Source organism: Dreissena polymorpha, chromosome 1, assembly GCF_020536995.1.
Source record: "Dreissena polymorpha isolate Duluth1 chromosome 1, UMN_Dpol_1.0, whole genome shotgun sequence".
In the NCBI taxonomy this organism is placed as follows: domain Eukaryota; kingdom Metazoa; phylum Mollusca; class Bivalvia; order Myida; family Dreissenidae; genus Dreissena; species Dreissena polymorpha.
This window is the reverse complement of record NC_068355.1, coordinates 200,174,742-200,199,811: the sequence shown is the minus strand read 5'-3', so window position 1 is coordinate 200,199,811 and position 25,070 is coordinate 200,174,742. Positions and strand designations below refer to the sequence as shown.

The 25,070-nt window shown below is 37.9% G+C and overlaps 2 protein-coding genes across 3 annotated transcripts in view; one reads left to right on the top strand and one right to left on the bottom strand.

The window, feature by feature from the left end:
• The window catches only part of LOC127864598 (prolyl endopeptidase-like), a 48,594-nt gene extending 33,873 nt beyond the window's left edge, over positions 1 to 14,721 (bottom strand). Inside the window, exons 1-4 of the mRNA XM_052404358.1 lie at positions 14,554 to 14,721; positions 6,791 to 6,918; positions 5,514 to 5,609; positions 3,243 to 3,411 (exon numbers count right to left, since the gene is read on the bottom strand). Of these exons, the coding sequence (XP_052260318.1) occupies positions 3,243 to 3,411; positions 5,514 to 5,609; positions 6,791 to 6,918; positions 14,554 to 14,622 (462 nt within the window). The 5' untranslated portion in view covers positions 14,623 to 14,721. The remainder of the gene's footprint in view (positions 1 to 3,242; positions 3,412 to 5,513; positions 5,610 to 6,790; positions 6,919 to 14,553) is intronic.
• Positions 14,722 to 14,753: 32 nt separating this feature from the next.
• Positions 14,754 to 24,369, top strand: LOC127864597 (uncharacterized). 2 transcript variants are annotated; one of them, XM_052404356.1, is made up of 4 exons: positions 14,754 to 15,042; positions 16,509 to 17,965; positions 18,313 to 18,498; positions 22,302 to 24,369. In XM_052404356.1, the coding sequence occupies exons 2-4, from the start codon at positions 16,642 to 16,644 to the stop codon at positions 23,258 to 23,260; spliced, it is 2,469 nt and encodes an 822-aa protein (XP_052260316.1). In that variant the 5' UTR covers positions 14,754 to 15,042; positions 16,509 to 16,641; the 3' UTR covers positions 23,261 to 24,369. The 2 variants fall into 2 exon arrangements, with proteins under 2 accessions (XP_052260316.1, XP_052260317.1); XM_052404357.1 differs by lacking the exon at positions 14,754 to 15,042 and adding an exon at positions 15,158 to 15,298.
• Positions 24,370 to 25,070: the final 701 nt, after the last annotated feature.

The following is a 25,070-nucleotide window of genomic DNA, read 5'->3' as shown; positions in this document are numbered from 1 at the left end:
CTGGTAGTATCAACACTGATTTTACTCTAATTCTGAAATCTGGTTAACACACAAGACAGCACAGCAAGATATAAAGGTCGTACCATACTGAAACTTGTATTACGCACAGTTATATAACTTTCAATCTAACAAGTTGGTGCGGTTAAGACATTGATACATCACTATTATTTGTGCTTATTTGTGAACATTTAGTTTAGTTTAAACCTATTTATTTTAGCTCGATTGCATCGAAAGCCTAAGGCTTATATAAACGCTCTCGAGTCCGTTTCCTGGGCCTAGAACCAGTACTTGGTGTCTTTGGGGGAAATCTAAAGAACGCTCCCACGGTGGGGATCGAACCCGTGACCTCCCAGGTCGCTAGGCGGACACCATATCCATTACACCACGGCGACCTTGTGAACATTTCATTGTGCTATCCTAAATATCCATATTCAATGCCATGTTGGCATTAAAAAATGAGGTACAAATTTAACATGGTTGCACAGAATACATGGTAAAGTACGGTAAAAACAGTGAGTTTGCTCTAATTCTAATATCCAGTTAAAATAGTTTCCAAGCTTTCTTAAATGTTACACACAAAACTCTAGGTTGCCAGGAACATGTGTTTTGTGTGTCAGTTATGTTTTAAAAGTAAAAATATGCATAAAGCGCTGTAAGTACATTTAGTAGAAAACACACTCAATTACTGTCATTCATTGCTATATTGTTTAAAAATAACACCAAGCATATACTTCCTTAAACGCAGTACTTCACTAACTTTTCCCAAGGTCAAGCACCTGATGCACACGTGCAACATGGGGGACTAAACTAAACTAACTTTAAATGCAAAAACCACTTTTTTAAAATGGATTGAACAAGAGATTGCCAAGCAATATTGTACCCTTCTGGTGAAACTCAACCATTGTCAGATTATTAAAAAAAAATTGTTGCCATAGCAACCAGAATTCTTGACGTAGGAACAAAATGAATTGACATGCATAATGTCCATATTGCCATCTGTCCATGTTTCAAGTTTTCATGAAAAAATATGAAGAACTTTCAAACTTATCGCAGGATCCAGAAAAGTGTGACGGACTGACAGACTGATGCACAGAGCTCAAACCATAATTCCCCTCCAGTTTCACCGGTAGGGGATAATAAAATGAGCGAAAGCCTTTGCAGACGTTACAGATTTCAATGGCGTATTTTCATTTTTGGCTGAGATATCATTAGAACAAATAGTCAGGTTACAAGATGATTTAACTTAAAATGCCAATTAACAAGCTATTTCTTTAATTTGACCTAGTGACTTGATTTTGACCACATGTGAACCAGTTTCTAAATTGGCAAAGATATAATTGGGCAAATGTTCTCAACAAGTTTCAAGTTTCATGAAGATTGGACAATTAATATGGCCTATAGAGTGTTAACAAGATAAATATTGATGACGGAAGAAGAACAACGAACATAAGAAAATTATAAAAGATGACAATGAGCATGTTGTGCTAAGGTGAGCACAAGAAAAGTTTTAAACTCCAAAAAGATACAGATATGTATCTTTCTTTAAATCTTATACTGTCTTGATCAAACTGTTGAGTGACTATAAATGCTGTACATTCCTGCACTTGCTACATTACTGTGATAGTGTTCCAGTCTGAGCCACTCTCACTGAGTGAGTACGCCAGGAAGTGGCCAGACTGCTACATTACTTTGATAGTGTTCCAGTCTGAGCCACTCTCACTGAGTGAGTACGCCAGGAAGTGGCCTGACTACTATAAATGCTGTACATTCCTGCACTTGCTACATTACTTTGATAGTGTTCCAGTCTGAGCCACTCTCACTGAGTGAGTACGCCAGGAAGTGGCCAGACTACTATAAATGCTGTACATTCCTGCACTTGCTACATTACTTTGATAGTGTTCCAGTCTGAGCCACTCTCACTGAGTGAGTACGCCAGGAAGTGGCCTGACTACTATAATGCTGTACATTCCTGCACTTGCTACATTACTTTGATAGTGTTCCAGTCTGAGCCACTCTCACTGAGTGAGTACGCCAGGAAGTGGCCAGACTACTATAAATGCTGTACATTCCTGCACTTGCTACATTACTTTGATAGTGTTCCAGTCTGAGCCACTCTCACTGAGTGAGTACGCCAGGAAGTGGCCAGACTACTATAAATGCTGTACATTCCTGCACTTGCTACATTACTTTGATAGTGTTCCAGTCTGAGCCACTCTCACTGAGTGAGTACGCCAGGAAGTGGCCAGGACTACTATAAATGCTGTACATTCCTGCACTTGCTACATTACTTTGATAGTGTTCCAGTCTGAGCCACTCTCACTGAGTGAGTACGCCAGGAAGTGGCCTGACTACTATAAATGCTAGTGCTGCAACAATACGCCAAAAACCGTATTGCAATATATTGTCAGTTCAAAAACCCGTATTGCAATATATCGCAATATATTGCTAACTTGTACCAAAATTATAACTTGCCAATTACCCGATAATCCCGTATATTCCAGTTTTAAAGCAAATTCTGGTATACATTTACTATAAATGTGCTCAAGAATAACAAGAAACACAAACATTCGCAAATTTTCTTAAGTATCAAATATATTTTGGCATTTGTTACTATTTAAGATGTGATGAAATAACGCCCAGCCGGGGCGTTTTTTTCCACTGAACATGTGTAATTCACCTGACGTGATGTTCCCGTTTTTATACAACACAAAATACACCCATACTTTCCATGCGACGTTCTACGTGTCTGTATAATTTTCGCACACTTTTTATTGAGACAAAGGATAAAGCACTTTTTATTTGACGCTAGAATTTTTTATTGTCGCATTAGCATTAAAATTTGGAAGCGTATTTCCGAAATTCGGATTACAAATTTAATAATGCTCAATTCAGAATCGAACGAAACATTTACAGCTGTGCGCAATTAATTCAACGATAATATGTTCAAAAGCATCGAACGGATGCTCTGATGGAACAACGCTACTCCGTATAATACACTTTCAGAATGCTATTTTTACGAAAAAAACTATTCACGCTGCTTTGTTTTGTTTACCTTGTTATCATTATTTCGGATGGCTTTTCTTGACGAAATGTGAATTAATTTTTGTAAAATTTTCGTACCGGTATGATGAAAATCGTATCGCAATACAATATGCGGATTGCGTATTGCGATATATACCGATATACCGGTATATTGTTGCAGCACTAATAAATGCTGTACATTCCTGCACTTGCTACATTACTTTGATTGTGTTCCAGTCTGAGCCACTCTCACTGAGTGAGTATGCCAGGAAGTGGCCAGACTCTGAGAATGACTTTCCAGATACTGCCACAGTCCCGTCAGCAGACAGTGCGTTGGGGTCAAGCAGGACTCGTGGCTCCCCTTCCAGTGAATCTTGAACATAGTGGACACTGAAACATGATAATTTTGGAATTGTTCTGGGAAAACAGTGCTTAAAGCATGTGCATAAAAATTAGTTCGGCTATTCAGGGCCAACCCTTTCTGCTTTTATGTAATTTTTCTTTCAAAGGACGTCTATTCTGAACGAAAATCCAGTCTAGGTGGTAAGTGTAATCCCTGATAAGCCTATGCAGACTGCACAGGCTAATCTGGGATGACACTTTTTGTCCTTGTGTTCAGCCCTTCAGACTGCACAGGCTAATCTGGGATGACACTTTTCGTCCTTGTGTTCAGCCCTGCAGACTGCACAGGCTAATCTGGGATGACAGTTTTCTACCTTGTGTTCAGCCCTGCAGACTGCACAGGCTAATCTGGGATGACACTTTTCGTCTTTGTGTTCAGCCCTGCAGACTGCACAGGCTAATCTGGGATGACACTTTTCATCCATGTGTTCAGCAGACTGCACAGGCTAATCTGGGATGACACTTTTCGTCCATGTGTTCAGCAGACTGCACAGGCTAATCTGGGATGACACTTTTCGTCCATGTGTTCAGCAGACTGCACAGGCTAATCTGGGATGACACTTTTCGTCCATGTGTTCAGCCCAGTTTTCCCAGAACATTGCTCGTTAAATAAAAAGTTCTCATGTTCCTGACTAAACACACTTGGTGGTAAACACCTCATAGTATAAAAGTTCTCATGTTCCTGACTAAACACACTTGGTGGTAAACACCTCATAGTATCTACAATAACCCAGCCTTTATTCAATTTTTTTTTGTAATTATAGGCAATGAAAACATATACTAGTATTAGTTCTCTCTACATGTGTTGATCTTCCTCCTCAGCATAGCAAACCTCTGTCATCTACACAGGATCATACTCCTAATATACATGTACTAAAAGTTGTATCTCCAGGCAAGAAAATACTTAATATGATAAACATGTAAGAAATTAATACAAACAATGTTACCCTAATATTGACACATATTTCCTTTGGACAGTATACAACATATTCACATAAACATCAAGCACTTACTATGGTATGAATGGTGCATTTAGAAGATGAACTGTCAAACTTTTGATTCAATTAAAATTTACTGAACACTATTTATCAAAGGGGATATTAAAGGATTTGTTAACATGCATTGAAGGTAGTAGTTTAAACTAAAGTTTGTTATTTACTGTCTGATTCTAAATACAATCTCTCATTAGGTCATTCTATATTATTAATAACATTGTTTGTAACCAAAGAAAATAACATATGACTGCCACTTAGCATGCATACTATTTGTGTTTACTCAAGATTATACAGTCAGCAAAAATACCACAGTTACTTAACTAGCTATATTTTGGAAACTTTGTTATTGTTTTACACAGGAAAGCTTTCTCTTCACAAATTAGTTTTTTTTTAGATGCCTCCCATACACAAGTGAAGCTTATGCATGCAATATGGAAACTACTGTAATTGCTGTGTGAGTGCTGTTGTTATACCACTACCTTGCTTCATTCTTGGTAATTAACTATGAACTCTGTGTGCATACCTTTGGTTCTGGAGTCCTGTGTGCATACCTTTGGTTCTGGAGTCCTGTGTGCATACCTTTGGTTCTGGAGTCCTGTGTGCATACCTTTGGTTCTGGAGTCCTGTGTGCATACCTTTGGTTCTGGAGTCCTGTGTGCATACCTTTGGTTCTGGAGTCCTGTGTGCATACCTTTGGTTCTGGAGTCCTGTGTGCATACCTTTGGTTATGGAGTCCTGTGTGCATACCTTTGGTTCTGGAGTCCTGTGTGCATACCTTTGGTTCTGGAGTCCTGTGTGCATACCTTTGGTTCTGGAGTCCTGTGTGCATACCTTTGGTTCTGGAGTCCTGTGTGCATACCTTTGGTTCTGGAGTCCTGTGTGCATACCTTTGGTTCTGGAGTCCTGTGTGCATACCTTTGGTTCTGGAGTCCTGTGTGCATACCTTTGGTTCTGGAGTCCTGTGTGCATACCTTTGGTTCTGGAGTCCTGTGTGCATACCTTTGGTTCTACCTTTGGTTCTGGAGTCCTGTGTGCATACCTTTGGTTCTGGAGTCCTGTGTGCATACCTTTGGTTCTGGAGTCCTGTGTGCATACCTTTGGTTCTGGAGTCCTGTGTTGTAAGTGTAGTAAAAGCTGCTTCCATGCTTATCAGGGCAGCCATATTTAGGATAATCCCACATCTCTGTAATCCTGTACAGAAAAAAAGATGTTTTGCAGTTGTTTTTTTTCTTCTTTCGACGGGTCCGGTAAACGGACCCAATGACTTATGGACCCGTTTCCAAAATGAACCAGACCCGTCCCAATTTCCAGAAAAATAGAAAAAATCGAGTTAACAATCCCCGAAAAAGGCTAACTTGACGTATTTCGAGACCGTTTTAACTTGCGGCCAATTTGACTTCTCAATCATTGACTGGTTTAAACATTTAAACATGTAACATTAATTAAAACATTTAATGTTACATTCGTACATTAAATATGTGTATGTTATTGCATAATATATACCAGTATGAATTTTCTTACGCTTCCGGCAATATTCGCCATGAGTCACAATAGTAAGATTAACAGAAAGAAATTAAGGCCTTGTGAAGTCAAAAGCAAATCATTAAGCGATTTTGGATTCGTAAAAACTTTGGCGTCTGTTTCGTCCACCCATTCCCCTCAGTACACTGCAACAAAAATTGTCGAAGATGATAGTAGGCTGCAGCCTGGGGGTGTCAGGACCCTCATCAGGCCAGAAAGAAGCCATTCTTGATAAATTTAAAGCAGATAAAAACCCAGAACTCTGTAACAATCTGTACCTAATCATGTTTCCTTTTTTCTTTTTAATTTTCCTCACAGGGCTCTTGCTACCTTTTATAAAAGTGACAGTAATTTGTTTCAATTTTTCAAAACAAGAGGCAATGCTAGAAATTGAATTGTGTCCAATATGAATAATGATCAACACTTTGTTAAAGTGGCAAAATTGGGAGCAGTGGTCTAATGGTAGGACGCTGGCTTAGGGATCGAGAGATCCCGCGTTCGAATCCCGCCCTGACCACTGGAATTTCCTTGAGCAAGAAATTTATCCCACATCTGCTCCTCTCAACCCAGGTGTATAAATGGGTACCTGTGAGGGAAATAAGCCAATGTGCCGTGGCTGCATACTGCGCCAAGTTGTTAACTGACGACTTATGACCCGGTGATCAGGGAAAAAAAGTAAAGCGCCTTTGAACGCACATCTCGAGTATGAAAAGGGCGCTATATAAGTGTGGTATAAAAAAAATATTAAAAAAAAAAAATCAGTAACAAGTTTTTTATAGCAAGCAGGAACCCTGCCTTAGTAACCAATTTTATAAGTACTATAATTTATGATTCACCACACACATGCTCACCTCTCTTGGAGTTTAGATTGCAAAGGACATGCCTCTATGTATGGACGGGACACATTGTTCTGAGCCTCAACAAATGCCTGTGTCTCTGCAGTGTCAGGATCTTCCAACCATTTATACGGATCTGCAACCTACACAGCACAGATTGTTATGTCAGGTTTATGGACGTTTCCCTCCACTACCAGTTAATGCCGATGATATTTGTATTGAAAAGGGTTCAACGTTTAGTCCCCCTGGTAATATATAGTCGGATACGTGTGAATGATACCCTAATGGTGTGAATCATAACCAGAATCTTTGGCATCTTTGATTGTCACCTCTGTGCAATGTAAAAACAAAATTGACTTATTTCAAGATTATTAATTCATGCTTAATGTATTTTTTTTACATGCAATTCAAGCAATTTAAAGATTTATGTTTAAATATAATACATTAACAAATTATATTTCAGTTTAAGATTTATTTTACATTTTTCATATAAAACATTAACAATATTGATAGTGAATACATAAATATATTAAAACATTTTTCAATAAGTTTACAATATTTACATACAAGGAACAATAGAAAAGTCACAAAATATATTTCATTTTAAGATTTATTTTCCTTTTCTTAATACATGTAATGCATTAACAATATCAATAATGAATACATAAATATTTTAAAACATTTTTCAATACACATATACACAAGTACACAAATATCTACAAAAATAAAACAGCATACTATACACATAGTAGATGTATTACACTACATTTTATTTCAGAATTCTTCTTCATCATGGATCTTGTCGTGAGTTTTGTTTGGTCCCAGGCCTGTGATGTGGCTACATGCCCACAGTAAGAGATGCACATCTTGTTGTCTTCATATTTGTCCCATATGTCAAAGATTATGCCGTGCACTTCTTTGAAATTCCTCCAATGCACTCGAGTCAGGGCATTGCTCTGACAATTAGGCGGACCATCAGGTCCACTGTATCTGCCTCACAGTGTAACACTTACAGAGGGACAAGCATGAAAACCCCTGAATTAACACATAGAGCACAACATTCAGAAAAGGACCTCTGACTTATAAGGACCATTTCTTCTTATTAGCTAGTGCAAATTTGGTACATCCTGTAACATATTTGTCTTCAAGTATTATGCTGTTTTTAAGCATGTACAGTACACTCCATGCGTTTTCCCCAATTTCCCTCCATACGCTGCGTGCAGTAACGCCGAGGGAGATAAAGAAAATTTCGCGATACGCAGCGTTGAACAATCGGCAAAATTTATAAGCCGACGCAGAGGCCCTCAGGCGTTGGCAACGCGGGGAAACTCCGTGTTTTATGAGATAACGATCAATTTAATTTTGTTTGACTTCCTGATTTTCAAATAAAATTACATTTATTACAAGTACATATATATATTTATTTATAGTGTTTTTCCCAGGAGGGCAAAGGGGCATGGCGCATTACTTTCAAAAAGGGCATTTTAGCGCGCAGTTTAGGCAAAAAAGGGCAAAAATGTTCCCTGAATACCTGAATTACGGGGCAACATGTAATCGCATCTGAAGCAGTTGTCGAAAAAATAACATATAAACAAGCACATTAATTAATTGATGTATTTAACTTACTATGATTTATATTAATATATTTACCTTGCAATGTACATTTAAGTTCCATGCTGTTTCAATAAACTGTACAGCACGACAAACATAATAAAGCAATATATGCATATGAATCTGATTATACACAGATCCACTAACATATAAATGAAACCATGTTTGTCTTATCCCATTTTCTAACAATAATCTTGCCAGATGTTTAAAATAACATTGCGAGTAAATTGATCGCTAACAATATGCAAACACTCGGTTCCGTGACATACATCCACCAAGTAGATTACAAATAAATAAATAATGTTGTTGCTATCTAAAACATGTTCATGCATCGTTGATTATTACAGACATTTCATTAATTCCTTCTTAATGTATAATCTCCATCGTTAATTCGATCGTTTACGACGTTATTTGCCATTTTTGGCGAGTCGCAATTTAATTCTGTATAGTCCGCCATGTTGTTCAAATGTCAAATGATGCAAGAGACAGTTGCGCATAGCAACGTTAAATCGTATACGCGATTCGCATTTTAGTTAAATTAGTATACGTCTCAGTAATTTTTTCAATAACTAGATCTAATTATCTTAAGGACGAAAGCGATAAATAATAAATTTGTTTGTGTTTTTAAATGTAATTATGCGTAAAAATATATGTTTTGATATAACTGAAGAATGCATGCAATGCACAATTGCCACGAGAATAACATCGAGTTTTTCATCAAAAGTCTCCGAAGTAATGATTTTATTGTGGAGGAGGACACATTGTCGACCGAAAAGTGCGCTTGGTATAACATAGCCTCTGGCATTATCGATTGATACTGACAAATGGTTATTCACGCATGACTAATTCACAGCTTTGGAGCAGTCTACCTAAAAATCGAGCACTGTAATAGATTAAATCTGCTAAAATATAGTTGATTAGACGTTGACGTCTCTCGAGTAAATCAAGCACAGTCGGAGCGTCACAGACAATCAAGGACGCTGATTTTGTGGACCAAGTTAGATCGTAAGGCAATAAAGATGTTATCGATAAGGGCGCGTGGCGAAATTTGCCTTTGAAAAGAAGGGCGCATGGCGAAATTTGCCTTTGAAAAGGGCAGCGTGGCGATCTGGGAGGGCGGCGTGGCTTTTCGCCACGCTAAAATGGCCTGGGAAAAACACTAATTTATATACATATACAAATGTAATATACCATTAAAAAAAAACAACCAAGATAGATCGATCTCCACGTGGTTGTAGAAGTTGTATAGAAAACTTGCTGATTTACGACAAACAAAACGTAGTCTTTAAACTGATACTTACCAATTAATATAATCACAGTTTGCAACATTGTTTTTATTTTGATAATTTAATCCAAAGTTTTTATGTTAGCAGGTGCTTTTTCTATATTGAACATGGAAACAATGACCGAGGACCCTATTAAAAGTCTCGGAAATCTGTGTGAATTGACAGTTTGACGTTAGCAAAGGAAAGCCGCTTCCTGTCTGAATGCATAACTTACTAAAGTAAACACGTTCAACGAATGCATAAGGAATGGTTTTAATTGTCGGAACAAAGTCAATTCACTGCTCACTAAAGCATTTATTTTTTCTTCGTAGGTAGTTATTCCATTGATTGCTAAAAGAAGGTGGTAACTATTGAGTTGAGAGTTGCATTAAATATTCACAGTTGTGTTCTAGTTGCGTCGACATTCAAAACAATGTTTACCAGTAATTATGGACCAAATCGGCAGAGTGAAATTTACACATGTTAATTCCTTTTGTTAAAACAACACATAACGCCAAACACTTTATCCAGTTCCGTCCAGATGTTCTCTTTAATAAGTATACAGTACAATAACTGTTTCAATAATTACTATACTAAAATACCGTAACGATTAAGATATTTGAATTGAAATTAATTTGGAGGAAATATAAAATTATTCGCGATATAATTGTGTTAAAAAATACCAAAGAAACTTTTAACCGAAATCAACAGAATTCAGTGTTCTCTGCACTACAAAGTTGTATCAAAAAATCAATACACACACACTTTCCACGCTTTTCACGCATAAACCTTGAACTTGTACATTGTAGCATATTTTTTGCGCGCTTTTGTCGGGAAATATACATGATGACTGTATATTGGAAGCATTTGTAAACGCCGTGTTAACATAAAAAATCGGAAGCCTGTTTCGGATTACAAACAATTATTCTCAAATGGAAATTAAACGGAACATTTATTCTGGTGTTATATCTGTTATGAATAAAATATTAATTGGTCAAAACGCTTTACGTGTTGTATATTCATTCATATTGTCGACGTACCTGTGAATAAAAACATATATGAATTGTTTATACAATTATCTTTATTTTTATAAGCCACAGTATTTAAACAATTTTTAATGACAATATTTTTATTTTTTGTCATGCCAAGTAGCACACTGCTAACGGGGTGTTGCGCGGCGGTCGCTGATAAGAACGGAAATTGTCTGCATTTATGGACTAGGCTAGAGTTATACATGCCCAGGGCTTAACACTAACTTTTTTTTCAACTCGCCCATTCGGGCTAGTAAATGCAGAACCTACTAGCCCTGACCAATATTTCATGTGCCCTGATCCCAAATATTATCAAAACCTTTATATTTATCATTCAACTTGTATTTTCTTGTGCGTGGAGATGCTCAATTATGATTCAATCATTCTCATTAGCTTGCCTTACTAATGCTAATAAATTCAATATTCATCTACTTAAGACATCTTTTTGTAATCTTCACGCCATTTCGGGAGAAATTTCCTTGTTTTTTTTTCCCTCATACTTTCTATTACTTTCCTCCTTCCCTTTTCTTTTCTTATCTGAGGAACCCCCATCCCCACCCGTAAAGGCAAACTTAAACAACGACATGAATGTTAAAACCTTTTTTACATAGATTGCCATGCTTGCCGTCTGACGACAAATGGTAAGTGAATCTTAGGTGTCGCAAAATAACATGTCACGGTAGTCGTAACAATTGTACAGGGTTAACTCTCTACTTAAAGCTGGGATCAACCATTAATATTAGTTTTGCTAATTGAATTGCGTAAAACAGATTGTTAAAACACTTCTAATCGATCAAACAAATTAAAATTATTTAAAATTGGTAAATAACTAATAATTTTATAGTAACTTTGTGTTAATGTCGAGTTTTATACCTTCATTGATCCCGGACGATCCTGGGGGATCCCAGCTTTTAGTTTTAAACGTATTTTTATGAAGAAAACACGTCACTTCAAGGAAACCAATCAAAAACCGTATCTAGCGGAATTCTGTTTAAAAATAGGTACTGACGTTTTTTACCTGAAAAAACGCAGGGGATTTTCTGAATTGTCGACCTCTTTTTGATTGCAATCAGGGGGTTCCAAATATATTTTGAGATACGATCCGTTTGTTGTCTCCAACTGCACTCTGGGATTTAATTGTCATCTGATCATACTGTATTAAGATTTCTGCATCTTTGAAAAGCTTATTTAAAACACAGTTTATTGATATAAAACACATAATCCCGCCCAAAATACACACGACCGGTCGGGCATGTTCCTGGGACATTGGCTAGCCCGGACCTAAGTACAGGCAGTGAATGTCGTTCGGACGTGCCTTAGTGTTAAGCCCTGCACGCCGTGGGTAAAGAGAACAAGGCGGAACGCCGCGTTTTACCTCGCTTTCAACTCCGCGTAAATACTCGCTAGCAGGAATAAAAACGCGGCGTGACCGCGTTTTTTGGGGAAAACGCGTGGAGTGTACTGTATATCCGAGTAAAATAAGATAATTTTTCTACCAATATTATAATAAACAAAATATACATATCTCTCAGGGCCCTCAATCTATCAAATCTGTCGCCGAATTTCGGCTGCAGTCCTCCACCTGAAGAGTTTTTTTTATTTCCCCCTAAAACTGATTTTTTCCCTCAGATAATTCATTAAAAAAATCAACAACAAAAAAAGGCTGATTTATATTTGAAAATTGACTCCAATATATCACGGGCCTTTATATCGCTTTGTCCAATATAGTCCTAGTGAAAAAGAAGTCTTGTTTCCGGTTACCCGACGACCCTGTTTTTTATCCGCCGACTCAACAGTTTTTTTCTGTTATAAAATCCGCATCCGAATTTAATGTCCGAATTTTACGCAACGTGCGGAAAGCGTCTGGATCGTTAAGAACTGTTATTTCTGATAATTTTTTGTTTCATTGACATTTAGTTCTAATCAATAAATGCTTTATTCAAAATGCAGTCTTCAGTTTTCAAAGAATATTTATTTGTACAGTAATTTACAGATAAAGACAAAAGTTTTTTCTGTTACAAATTCCGCGTCCAAATTTTATGTCCGAAATTTACGCAACTGCGGAAAGCATCTGAATCGTTCAGAACTGCTATCTTTGTTAATGTTTTGTTTCCTTTACATTTATTCTAGTCAATAAATGCTTTATTCAAAATGCAGTCTTTAGTTTTAAAATAATATTTATTTGTGCAATAGTTTACAGAGAAAGACATACTGGATCAGACATTTTTTTATTAAGAGATATATCTGAAAGTTAGTACTATGTCATCATGCATTTCACACTGCTGATTAAGTGTTGTGGTAAGAAAAAAAGCCTACCTACCGACACACATTTAAATTAGATTACTGTTATATAGTCAATAGATTGAGTAAAAGTCCACCTTTCTGTCCTATAGACAGTCACATATAGAAATATATGTATATAACAGTTAAACACCCTTTTTTTAAATAAAAATTCCCCCATTTACAAGAAATTCCCCCTCCCTAGGGCTGCGTACCCCTTCCCCCAAAGTAGTGTGAGGGCGCTGTATCTTCAGCCTGCAACCTCAACTGTTTGAAGGCCAGACCAATGTGTTCAAATGGCAAATTTGGCAAGGACATCAGGACATATGCCGTTACGAAGCCCTCGATCAGCGCCTTCAGATAAACGTGCTGGTTTCAGTGGACTACACAGCCTTTTAGGGCTGTCACGATTCACCGGTATACCGGTATATCGCGGTGCATGTCGTGAAAAAAATCGCACCGCGGTACGGCATTGCCGCACCGGTTTTTTAATATAATTATATTAGCACATATATAAATACATTACGTAATTATTTTGATATAGATATCGTTTTGAAAACTGTAGAGCGATTCAAAAGGGCTAAATAAATAATCCGTTAATATCCAGGTCAAGCAAGCGCTTCCACTGGTAGATGTTTAACTTTCACGTTTAAAATACGGCGATGTATAGGTCCGTACCTTTTTTGGAATTTGGGTTAGATTTCGTTTGCAAATAAGCTCATAATTATCCAAAAGAGGTTTACTCTATTTCTTATTTTCTTTCTTTAGAATATCGATCATTCAAAGCATGGCACTTCCAAATTATGTTATCTTAAGATTATGAATAAGTCGAGGAAGAGTCAGAACGCTACGGATTTTCAATACTGGGCCTGCTGACTCCGCGTTTTAAACATGCCCTTGAAGCGTTCGAATTACACAGGTCGTAGTCACAGCTATTGTAAACAACATGGCGGACATTTTAGAAAAAGACGCGAATAACATTAACAATAACAATGACTACTTCTATCAAGTTTATTACAGTGTCTTTTACAGTTTCTAGTCATACTATGATACCAGTGTTTTCTGATTATTGAGTTTAATAAAGTTTGTAAACTTTTTTTTTTACAGATACATATTCTGTAAAATATCGCGGTACGTACCGCGATACAGCGTTGCCGTACCACGATATACCGGGGTACGCTCACGGCGTATCGTGACAGCCCTACAGCCTTTCAGTGTCGCTTCTGTTAAAATCTGGCGTAAGGCCTTCCATGCCTCAATTAATATACATCCTGTTATAATTCAAACCTATACAGTATTGTTCTCACCTATCAAGCTATATATTACCAGTGGGAACAAACTTCCGATCCCTCCTTATACAAATATAAGTGGCACCAAATGGTAGTGGCACGAAACGACCACGTGTTACATCATTATCTTAACATTTCTATTTTCTGTTTTTTCGGTAACAATACACAGAGGTATGAAAATGTATAGAAATCTATCTACCATCTCATTAGTACGAATTGATAAGCTATCCGAATATAAAGTACATAAACTAAACATGAATATTTACAATAAATAGCCATAGCCATTATCACCAAGAACTCACCTTAACTCCGTGATATTCGTCGAATAATGTGGCATCACGCCTAACATCTGGATAATGAAACTTAGACATTATTTTATTTACAAATCAAATAGTTGTGTCAACCGGTTAATTGCTCGGAAGCGGAAGAGATTTGCAAGTCGCTCGTGAAATCGACTCAAAGTAACAAAAACAACGGAAAGCAAAATGGTAAACTTAAAATATAAAACGCTGACATAACAAATCAACGAAAACGTTTAAATATCGTTTAATTTTATTGTTATTTCAGGCGAATAAATCATGTTGATAAATTGGTCATTTTATTATCCTAAACATGGACAAATTTCGGCCATGTAAATAAAATCTTTAGGACAGTTTTGGTTATTTTGTCTGCCTCTCTGTGTGACAAAACGCATGACTTCCTGGCGAAGAACACAAACAAAAATCAAAACATGAAAAAAATGTCACGCAAATGAGTTGGTGTAGAATGACAGCACACTTTAAGTTATTCAGGTATTATATTCAGACTTGAAGTAACACTAACTGTACATGTTTGATGTTCTTAGTTGGTTTATTATGACGCAGATTCTAAAAATAGCGATTGCATTTGATGTATCTATACTAGACAGGAAACAAACATTTCTATTTTTAGATCGACGATGTAAATAAAAGAACTTGTGGCAGAAACAAAATACACAGAATTCAGTTTGTTGGAATATAAGTAGATTGTTTTACAAATGTTGATGGTCTGAGCTGTAGAATACTAAAGGTAGTAGAGTGTCTTTGAAACTATCATTTTCAATTTTAAAGATGTTAACTTATTTAACCTTGTTAATGTGTGTTCTCAAATGAAAAGCACTTCATTGTCATTCATATTATGTTTGTCAAACAGTCATTTCTTATAGATTGCTCATTATTTTCCCCACACTCCGAATTGGAGCGGGGGTATTATGTGGTTATTTCCGCCGACTGTTCGTCCGTCCGTCCTGGCCACTATCTCCTCCTACACTTAGTATTAGCACTAGAACCTTCATTGAAACTTAAACACACAGTAGCTATTAGCATATGTCAGGGCTTGACACTAACTTTTTTACCTACTGTCCCAAAGGACCACCAGCTTTCAGAAATTACTGGTCCTGCAAGATATAAACTGGGCCGACAATTTTTTGTATGTTATTTTACCTAAATTTCAAGCTTCTCTTCATTAGTTTTAGGTTTTTTAGGCGGAGGTTTAACCAACCCCCGAATGAAATTCCACATTGCGATAACTTGTAATCTTGAAAATACGCACGTTTACTCTCCGGCAATATTAAAACATTATTTGGCGCCCTCCAGTGTAAATTCGCACGGTAAATAAAGTATCTTCTGATGGTACTAAGATCAATAAAATGCTGATTATTGCTGCTTTTTCAAAATAATAAATACCATTTTGTTCATTTCTCGATCCAAAGGCTTTGAATGTTATGTTAATTTGTGTATCGATCACGGCAAAGTCCAGAGACATTTGTGGAACGCAAATCGATTTTTTGATCCAACAACAGGTTTTTGTTATCCGGGCATCTAGAAAAATTGGAATTTCCAATATGTTGCTATTTTTATCCCGGTCTCGAGTCTGCCCATAAAATAATGATAAAATTATCAGTCTATTATGAACATATAAGTTGTTTTATTGATTAAAACGGCTTTCCACCAGTATTTCACAATAAGCTGGCCAGGATTTTTAACTGGTCCGACGGATCAACCAATTTCTAGTTTCACTGGTCCTCCCTATTTTATTACTGACCCCGGGTCATCGGACCACCGTTAGTGTCAAGCCCTGTATGTGGGACAGTGCACTATTTAGAATTTTTGATATGACCCCTGGGTCAAAAGCTGCGGCTTGGGGATATGCGTCGGCCACGGCTGCGCCATTTCTAGTTTGTCTTATGACCAAATAACAAGGACTCATCTACATGTACTTGGTGTTTTCTTATTTTCAGAATCTTTAAAGCTACATGAACAATTTGTTTGGATGAGTATATGGAGTCTGCGTGGTCAATACAAATATACAATATATTTTAATATACAACATTAACTTCCTGAAAAACTGTACAATTAAATTAAAAATTCAAAATGAAAGGACTTCCACCACCTCTTCCACCACCACATCCGCCACCACCACCACCATTGCTTCCCAGTGCCAGAAATTGTCACAGCAACCGACATGCTGGTCAGTGTACAGTGCGAAGGAAGAGCAGCCGTCCATCGTCACCACCTGCTCCAGCACCTCTGCCTCTCAGGTCTGATTCAGAACGGAGGAAAAACAGCTTGCATCCTCAAGAACCTCCTCAAGATGACAAGAACAACCAGCCGTCAACATCAGATGAAGTAAGAAGTCTTCAACAGATGAAGACAAGAACTCACGATGATATTTTGAGAGATATTCATCCATCCCTCTTACACAATGCAGACTATCTCAAGTCTGATCCCTTGTTACGACAGTATCTTTATGCACATTATCTGGATCAGACTGAATTAGAAGAGATTGACTGGACTGGTATGGCCGGAGCTGCTGGTGGGTCCGGAGATAATGAAAATACGGATAGTGAAGAGAATAATGAGATGAATGGCTGGGATGAAGATGACAGTGATCAGGATGACTGGGGAATGGAACGGTTATCGTCCTTAGTCAATAAATTTGAGAAGTTACGTCTACGCAATCATCTGGAAGCCTTCAGTCATGGTGATGCAGAAGTCAGAGAATGCTGTGTGTGCCTTGAGGTAACAAACCTGTACAAACGCAAGTGCTGTAGTTTTGCTGTGTGTGATGAATGCATTGAGCAGTTCTTGACGACTCAAATCAGCGAGGGACAGCTCAAGATAAGCTGCATGAGTGACACGTGTGACATCATTATGGACCGGGACGAGATTCTAGCTAGGGTCAGTGTCCCAGTCAAGGAAAAGTACTACAGGTTCCTTGTTGATGCGAATAAAGATCCAAAGGTAAAGACATGCCCAAGGTGCTGTCAGATTTACAAGTTGAAAGATGAGGAGGCACTTGCCAAGAACAAATATGGCATGCCCGTGGAATGTACTGAAGAGAACTGCAAGCTAATATGGTGTTTTGAGTGCCAAGCACCGTATCACAGTGGTGTCAAATGCAGAGATTTTGTGAAAGGCGACAAAATGGTGAAAAAATGGGCGCAAGAAAAGCATTATGGCCAGAACAACGCACAAAGGTGTCCAGGATGTAAGATATTTATTGAGCGTAAATGCGGATGTGATCACATGACATGCTCCAAGTGTAAGACGAGCTTTTGCTACAAGTGTGGGGAGCGATACTTGAGTGTGAAGTTCTTTGGCAATCACCTGAGTCGGTACAGTCCGTTAGGTTGCAAGTACAACTACATCCCAGAGCGACCAGTGGTGCGCAGGCTTGTTAGGGGCTCTGTGTTTGGTAAGTAATATGAGTCTAACATTGTAAGCTTTAAGGAAACCTTCTGATTTATTCAATGAGCAATGTTAAAAATAGTCCTCCTGAAACATCTTTTTGCACTGGAGTGTGATTTTAGAATCACCTTTGGGAAGGAAAATGCCTTTACCCCACTATTAAACTCTTTATTTGTATATAGATCAAGGTAAGTTAATTTCTTTTTGTTTAATAAATTTTGCATTGAAAGGGAAGACATCAGCAGAAAGGAGAAGATATCACACCACTGTCCTTGTGTGAAACAGTGATTTTTTTCAGCAATCTATCATGACACCAAGGGAATATTCAGTGAACATGTATTTGATGTTGTTCAGGTGCCAAGCTTCTGGGTGGTGTGATGTTGGCGGGAGTGGGCGTCGCCCTGGCTGGGGTCCTCATTGGCACTGCCCCAATCACCCTGCCCATCCTGGGGGCATATCAGCTGAAGAAGAGGCACAAACGGAGGCAAAGGATGAAACGACACCGCCGCATTGTAGAGCTTACCTCACGACGACTGCATGGTAATAAATAACAATGGGGCCTTTTGCTTCAAACTTTTTAACAGTTATGCTTACAGGACCTGGGATTGATGTGTTTTAATTATTAACCATTTAATATGTGTGGTAATGTAAACAAATTTGCTTGCATATGTTTTATAAAAACATTGCTTTTACAAATACTTTTATCTGGGTCTGATTGTTACCTTAACTGGTCGTCAAACTTTTGAGCATTCGGGCCCAGACTGTTATTGCAGATATAAACTAGGGATGGGACCGAATATTTGAATATTCGAAAATCGGCTGAATATTCGAATCCAAAATTCATATTCAAATATTCTATTTGTATGCAAAGTGATTTTAGTCTAAAAAAGTTATAAGAACATGTACAAAGTCGCAGTTTGGGTTTAGTGCAGACGACTTTCCTGTATAAGTCATTGTTTTGATAACAGCTTTCATCAATGATCAATGAACGATCGAGATGATCATTAGCAAACGGGAGGGTATAAGGAGAGGGACCAATCACCTATTTACTTAAAATTTATATTGATGCAATATATACAAACTGTTTTCTGATAATCAGCCAAAAATGAAAATGAATTTATGTGAAACATCAATGTGTTTCGATAATCATTCAATTTGTTTGATAAATGCAATCTGTGTTTTGACAGGTCTTTTCACCTCAAGTGGTATAATACAGAGTATCTTTGGACTTGATTGGGCCGCAGCTGGCTTTTTTTCAGTGCGACACAGTCTATCAATAGCAATAAGCAATCCATATCATAAGACACCATGATGTGAATGCCTGATAAAATAAATAATTTGCAGATAGGTGTCAAAAACTACACTGATGCACTCGAGTAGTAAAAGTAGATGGTAATAAGGGGCAATAAAGGGATTAGTGATAGTTAGTTTTACCAAGACAGACCTTGATTAGCAAATTTTATTGTTAATTTATAGAACGTATGTCGTGTTTTATAATTGTCAGGACAAATTGTCTCATATCAGGACGCCGAGCAAAATACCCCAAAAGCGTGTCTGTCCCACCAAGAATGCTATGTATCCATATATTAAATCAATGTTTATTATGCCCCCCTTCGAAGAAGAGGGGGTATATTGCTTTGCTCATGTCGGTCCGGTCCGTCCGTCCGTCCACCAGGTGGTTGTCAGATGATAACTCAAGAACGCTTGGGCCTAGGATCATGAAACTTCATAGGTACATTGATCATGACTTGCAGATAAACCCTATTGATTTTGAGGTCACTAGGTCAAAGGTCAAGGTCACGGTGACCCGAAATAGTAAAATGGTTTCCAGATGATAACTCAAGAACGCATACGCCTAGGATCATGAAACTTCATGGGTAGATTGATCATGACTCGCAGATGACCCCTATTGATTTTGAGGTCACTAGGTCAAAGGTCAAGGTCACGGTGACCCTAAATAGTAAAATGGTTTCCGGATGATAACTCAAGAATGCATACGCCTAGGATCTTGAAACTTCATGGGTAGATTGATCATGACTCGCAGATGACCCCTATTGATTTTGAGGTCACTAGGTCAAAGGTCAAGGTCACGGTGACCCAAAATAGTAAAATGATTTTCGCATGATTATTCAAGAACACATATGCCTAGGATCATGAAACTTCATAGGTAGATTGATCATGACTCGCAGATGACCCCTATTGATTTTCAGGTCACTAGGTCAAAGGTCAAGGTCACGGTGACCCGAAATAGTAAAATGATTTTCGGATGATAACTCAAGAACCCATATGCCTAGGATCATGAAACTTCATATTATGCCCCCTTTTGAAGAAGAGGGGGTATATTGCTTTGCTCATGTCGGTCGGTCGGTCGGTCCGTCCACCAGGTGGTTGTCAGACGATAACTCAAGAACGCTTGGGCCTAGGATCATGAAACTTCATAGGTACATTGATCATGACTTGCAGATGACCCCTATTGATTTTGAGGTCACTAGGTCAAAGGTCAAGGTCACAGTGACCCGAAATAGTTAAATGGTTTCCGGATAATAACTCAAGAACGCATACGCCTAGGATCATGAAACTTCATGGGTAGATTGATCATGACTCGCAGATGACCGCTATTGATTTTGAGGTCACTAGGTCAAAGGTTAAGGTCACGGTGACCCGAAATAGTACAATGGTTTCCGGATGATAACTCAAGAACGCATACGCCTAGGATCATGAAACTTCATGGGAAGATTGATCGTGACTCGCAGATGACCCCTATTGATTTTGAGGTCACTAGGTCAAAGGTCAAGGTCACTGGTGACCCGAAATAGTAAAATGATTTTCGGATGATTATTCAAGAACACATATGCCTAGGATAATGAAACTTCATAGGTAGATTGATCATGACTCGCAGATGACCCCTATTGATTTTCAGGTCACTAGGTCAAAGGTCAAGGTCACGGTGACCCGAAATAGTTAAATGATTTTCGGATGATAACTCAAGAACGCATATGCCTAGGATCATGAAACTTCATAGGTAGATTGATCATGACTCGCAGATGACCCCTATTGATTTTGAGGTCACAAGGTCAAAGGTCAAGGTCACAGTGACCAGAAATAGTAAAATGATTTTCGGATGATAACTCAAGAACGCTTTTGCCTAGGATCATGACACTTCATAGGTACATTGATAGTGACTCGCAGATGACCCCTATTGATTTTCAGGTCACTAGGTCAAAGGTCAAGGTCACAGTGACAAAAAACGTATTCACACAATGGCTGCCAGTACAACGGACAGCCCATATGGGGGGCATGCATGTTTTACAAACAGCCTTTGTTTAATCAGAATTTAGTTACTTAAATATTAACCAATTAAATCATCATGGTTCTTAATGCCAGAAAAAATAGCGAAAACAAAAGCATAAATATTATCAATGGGAAGTGATCCGAATAAATTAGAAGTATTGAAATAAATAAGAATTACGATAATGTGTTTTCTAAAAATATCTTATATCTTATGAAAATAAACAATATTTATTTAAAAAGGAGAACATAATAATTTTTTTTTTTTTCTAAAATTATTTCTCTTATTTTTCAAAGCTGCACATATGATACGATTTATAGTGGTATTAGTGGCAATATGAAATAGTACGTTTCTCCTGACAGTCATAAATTCGGACATTTTAATGTATGGTTTAAAAATCGAATATTCAAATATATTCCAATTATGACAATCGAATATTCAAATATCATTTTCAGTATTTCGTTCCCATCCGAATATAAACAAATCAAGTATCATATTCAACTTGTTTATCAAAACATTGAACTTTCCTTCACCGCAACTATTGACATTTTGAAAGTGTGCTGTTTCTCATTTTGAAATTGAATTTAAAATTTCATTTACTGGTAGGCCAGGTCAAAATACAAATGAAGTCTGAAATTAACATTATAAGTGTCAAGCAAAGGATATTGTTTGGCCACATGACTTCCAGTTAAATGAATAACATCACTGTCAGTTAAATGGTTTAATAGCTTGGCATTTCGATCTTGAAATTAGTAGATAGTCATTCATATACTGCAATTTGCCTTGTTGACCCTCTATTACCAGTCTTTCCAAACAATTTGATTTGATGTGATAAAAACTTTAAGGTTGGCAGGGTGAAGTGGGTATGGGAACCACCTAGAGAATAGGATGTCATGGGTTTGATCCCCACTGTGGGAGATTTCTTTCGATATCCATCGAAGACACCAAGTACTTGTTCTACCCAGGAAACGAACTGGAGACTTTCAATTTGCCTAAGAGTTTCCATGCAATGAAGCTTAAGTAAAAAGGTTTAAACTTAAATCTGATGTTGCAGAGCACCTGTGTAAGACGGCCCAGGCACCCAGAGATTCCTTAAAACTCTATGCAGACACCATGCATATAGGGATACAGACAGGATCATCACAGGAAGTTGATGTAACGGTTCACAATCCCTACCAACTCGAGTCATCGTCGACGTCAAGTGACTCTGAGATGATACGAGTCAACTTCATGGACCTAACCGGTAACTGGACCGTGACTACTGCTGAAATTACCCACAATGCCTCAGATGAGGACGGGAGGGAGCCTGGCATGGTTCTGCACGTGAAAACATCCTATATTAGAGACCATAAGGACGAATCTGTAGTGACACTTGAAAATAGTGACCCTGTGAACGATCATCTTGAATCAGCCCATCGTAGCGGGGATCAAAACAGTGACAGTATTTCTAAGTTTGGCACATACAAATGTTCCCACTCAGGTTATCCAAAGGCTGTTGTCCATAGACGCGCTCATTCCACTGGGTCCATCAGGAGGCCTTCACGGTTTGGATCAATGTCAACCAAGAGTAAAAGGAGCCTGACCCCTCAGAACAGCCACCACTTTGAGCCCGGTCTACTGCCACATCCCCGTCTAGATGCTGATCAGAGTCCCATTGAAAGCTCTCTGGATCTAGAAGGATATAAAGCCTCCGTCTACAATGATCAAGGAATCGAATCCAAAACAGTGAATCAGTCTGGTTGCTTTATGAAACTTTTCAGTAAAAAGCCAACCACTTCGCAGTCTCAGAGTGATAGGGAGAGGCCTGATATCAGCAGAGACAAGCCTGATATCAGCAAGCACATGCAGAACGACCTTGACCTCCATTGGGGTGTTTGTCCAGACGTCGTAGCGTGCACTCTGGAGTCGGGGGCGAGGCATAAGGAGCTGGCTGAATGGGAAGGGGCCAATCAGGGGGTCTCTGTGGGGGAACAGGGGCTGGTTGCCAAGGAAACCCTGTCAACATATTTGTAGAAGAATGACCAGGTTGAGTCTGTGATTAATAGCTTGGAAGTGATATATGTGGAAACTGTATGTGATCTTGTATGTGAGATTTGATGCAACATGAAGTGGTGGACACAAGCCTTTAAGTGAAATATTGGTACATTTCTCAGTATAAAACAGGAATTCTTAATCAAGGGATTACAGTGATACAATAACAATGTGTAGGTATGTGTATGTCCAAAGTAATATTTTCAATGCCTTGCTTGATAACCATGGTCAAAATGTTTAAGAAGAGAACACTGGAAACGTTTTTTATGTGGTTAATCAAAGAAAGTCCATGAGGTTCTTTGTTTGGATCAACAATGTTTACTTGTTTGCTGATTGTATGGTTATTTTATTTTGACAAACAAGTTAAACTTGTTTTATATTAGGACAAATCAAATCAATTTTTGTAAGCAGTGTGAAATCATACGAAAATTAATAAATACATAGATTTACAATGTTAATGTAACTGGACACCTAGGGGTGACAGATATCATGTATTGATCATGTTGTGTTCCAAACCATACACATGGCATGTTAGACTGACTGTTTGAATTATTAATGTGATAATGTAATATATGTAGTTAGTGGATGCAGTCAAACATATGCTTCTATTCATCTTTTTATACCCCCAAATGGCAAAGGAGGGCATATAGTGATCTGTCTGTCCGTCTGTCTTTCCGTCACACTTTTGCGTTTTGGTTTTGAAAAATGCTCATAACTTCTATGTCGCTTCAGATGTAACCTTCATATTTGGTATGCATGTGTTTATGCACAAGGCCTTTCCATACGCACACAAATGTTGACCCTTTTGACCTTGACTTTGAACTCAGGGTCCACATTTAGGTTTGGAAATCTGCGTTTAGGTTTCGAAAAAGCGTTTTTCGGGGGCATATGTCTTCCGATGGAGACAGCTCTTGTTGTTAGCGAAAAATTGTTCAAATTTCTAAAATGCGGAACTTTTTTTAGAAAATGAGAACATGTTTATCATTGTCATTTTCTTATGTCGTTTTAAAAAAATTGTACAGGAAAAATACCTTTTCCTTATGAAAAAACACATACAAATATTTGAAGAGATAAAGATGTTTTTTGGCGTAGATTGTTGAGGTTTCATAAATTATGTTGTTTTGTTTTTAATTTGTATGCCCCCTTTCGAAGAAAAGGGGGTATATAGTTTTCGCACTGTCCGTCAGTCTGTTAGTCTGTCTGTCAGTGTGTCAGTTTTTCACACTTTTCGTGTCCGCTCTCTTATTCAAAAAGTTTTCATTCGATCTTTACCAAACTTGGTCAGAAGTTGTATCTCGACAATAATTAGGTCAAGTTCGAATATGGGTCATGGCGAGTCAAAAACTAGGTCACGGGGTCACTTAGTGCATTTCAATAACCACTTTTCATGTCTGCTTTCTAATTCCAATAGTTTTCATCCGATCGTTACCAAACTTGGTCAGAAGTTGTATCTAGACAATATCTAGGTCAAGTTCGATTATGGGTCATGCCGGGTCAAAAACTAGGTCACAGGGTCACTAAGTGCATTTCAATAACCACTTTTCGTGTCCGCTCTCTAATTCAAATAGTTTTCATCCGATCTTTACCAAACTTGGTCAGTAGTTGTATCTAGACAATATCTAGGTCAAGTTCAAATATGGGTCATGCCTCGTCAAAAACTAGGTCACGGGGTCACTAAGTGCATTTCAATAACTTCTATCAAAGTGTTTATTGGGGGCATATGTCATCCTATGGAGACAGCTCTTGTTAATATCTGTGATATGTGTATGATAAGTTTTAATGAACATTACCA

Excerpts from the sequence above, each read along its gene's own strand:
- LOC127864597 (XM_052404356.1), top strand. The coding sequence starts at position 16,642 with ATGAAAGGACTTCCACCACCTCTTCCACCACCACATCCGCCACCACCA. Across the intron at positions 17,966-18,312 it reads TGTTAGGGGCTCTGTGTTTG|GTGCCAAGCTTCTGGGTGGT; the intron begins GTAAGTAATATG and ends GATGTTGTTCAG. Across the intron at positions 18,499-22,301 it reads TACCTCACGACGACTGCATG|AGCACCTGTGTAAGACGGCC; the intron begins GTAATAAATAAC and ends CTGATGTTGCAG.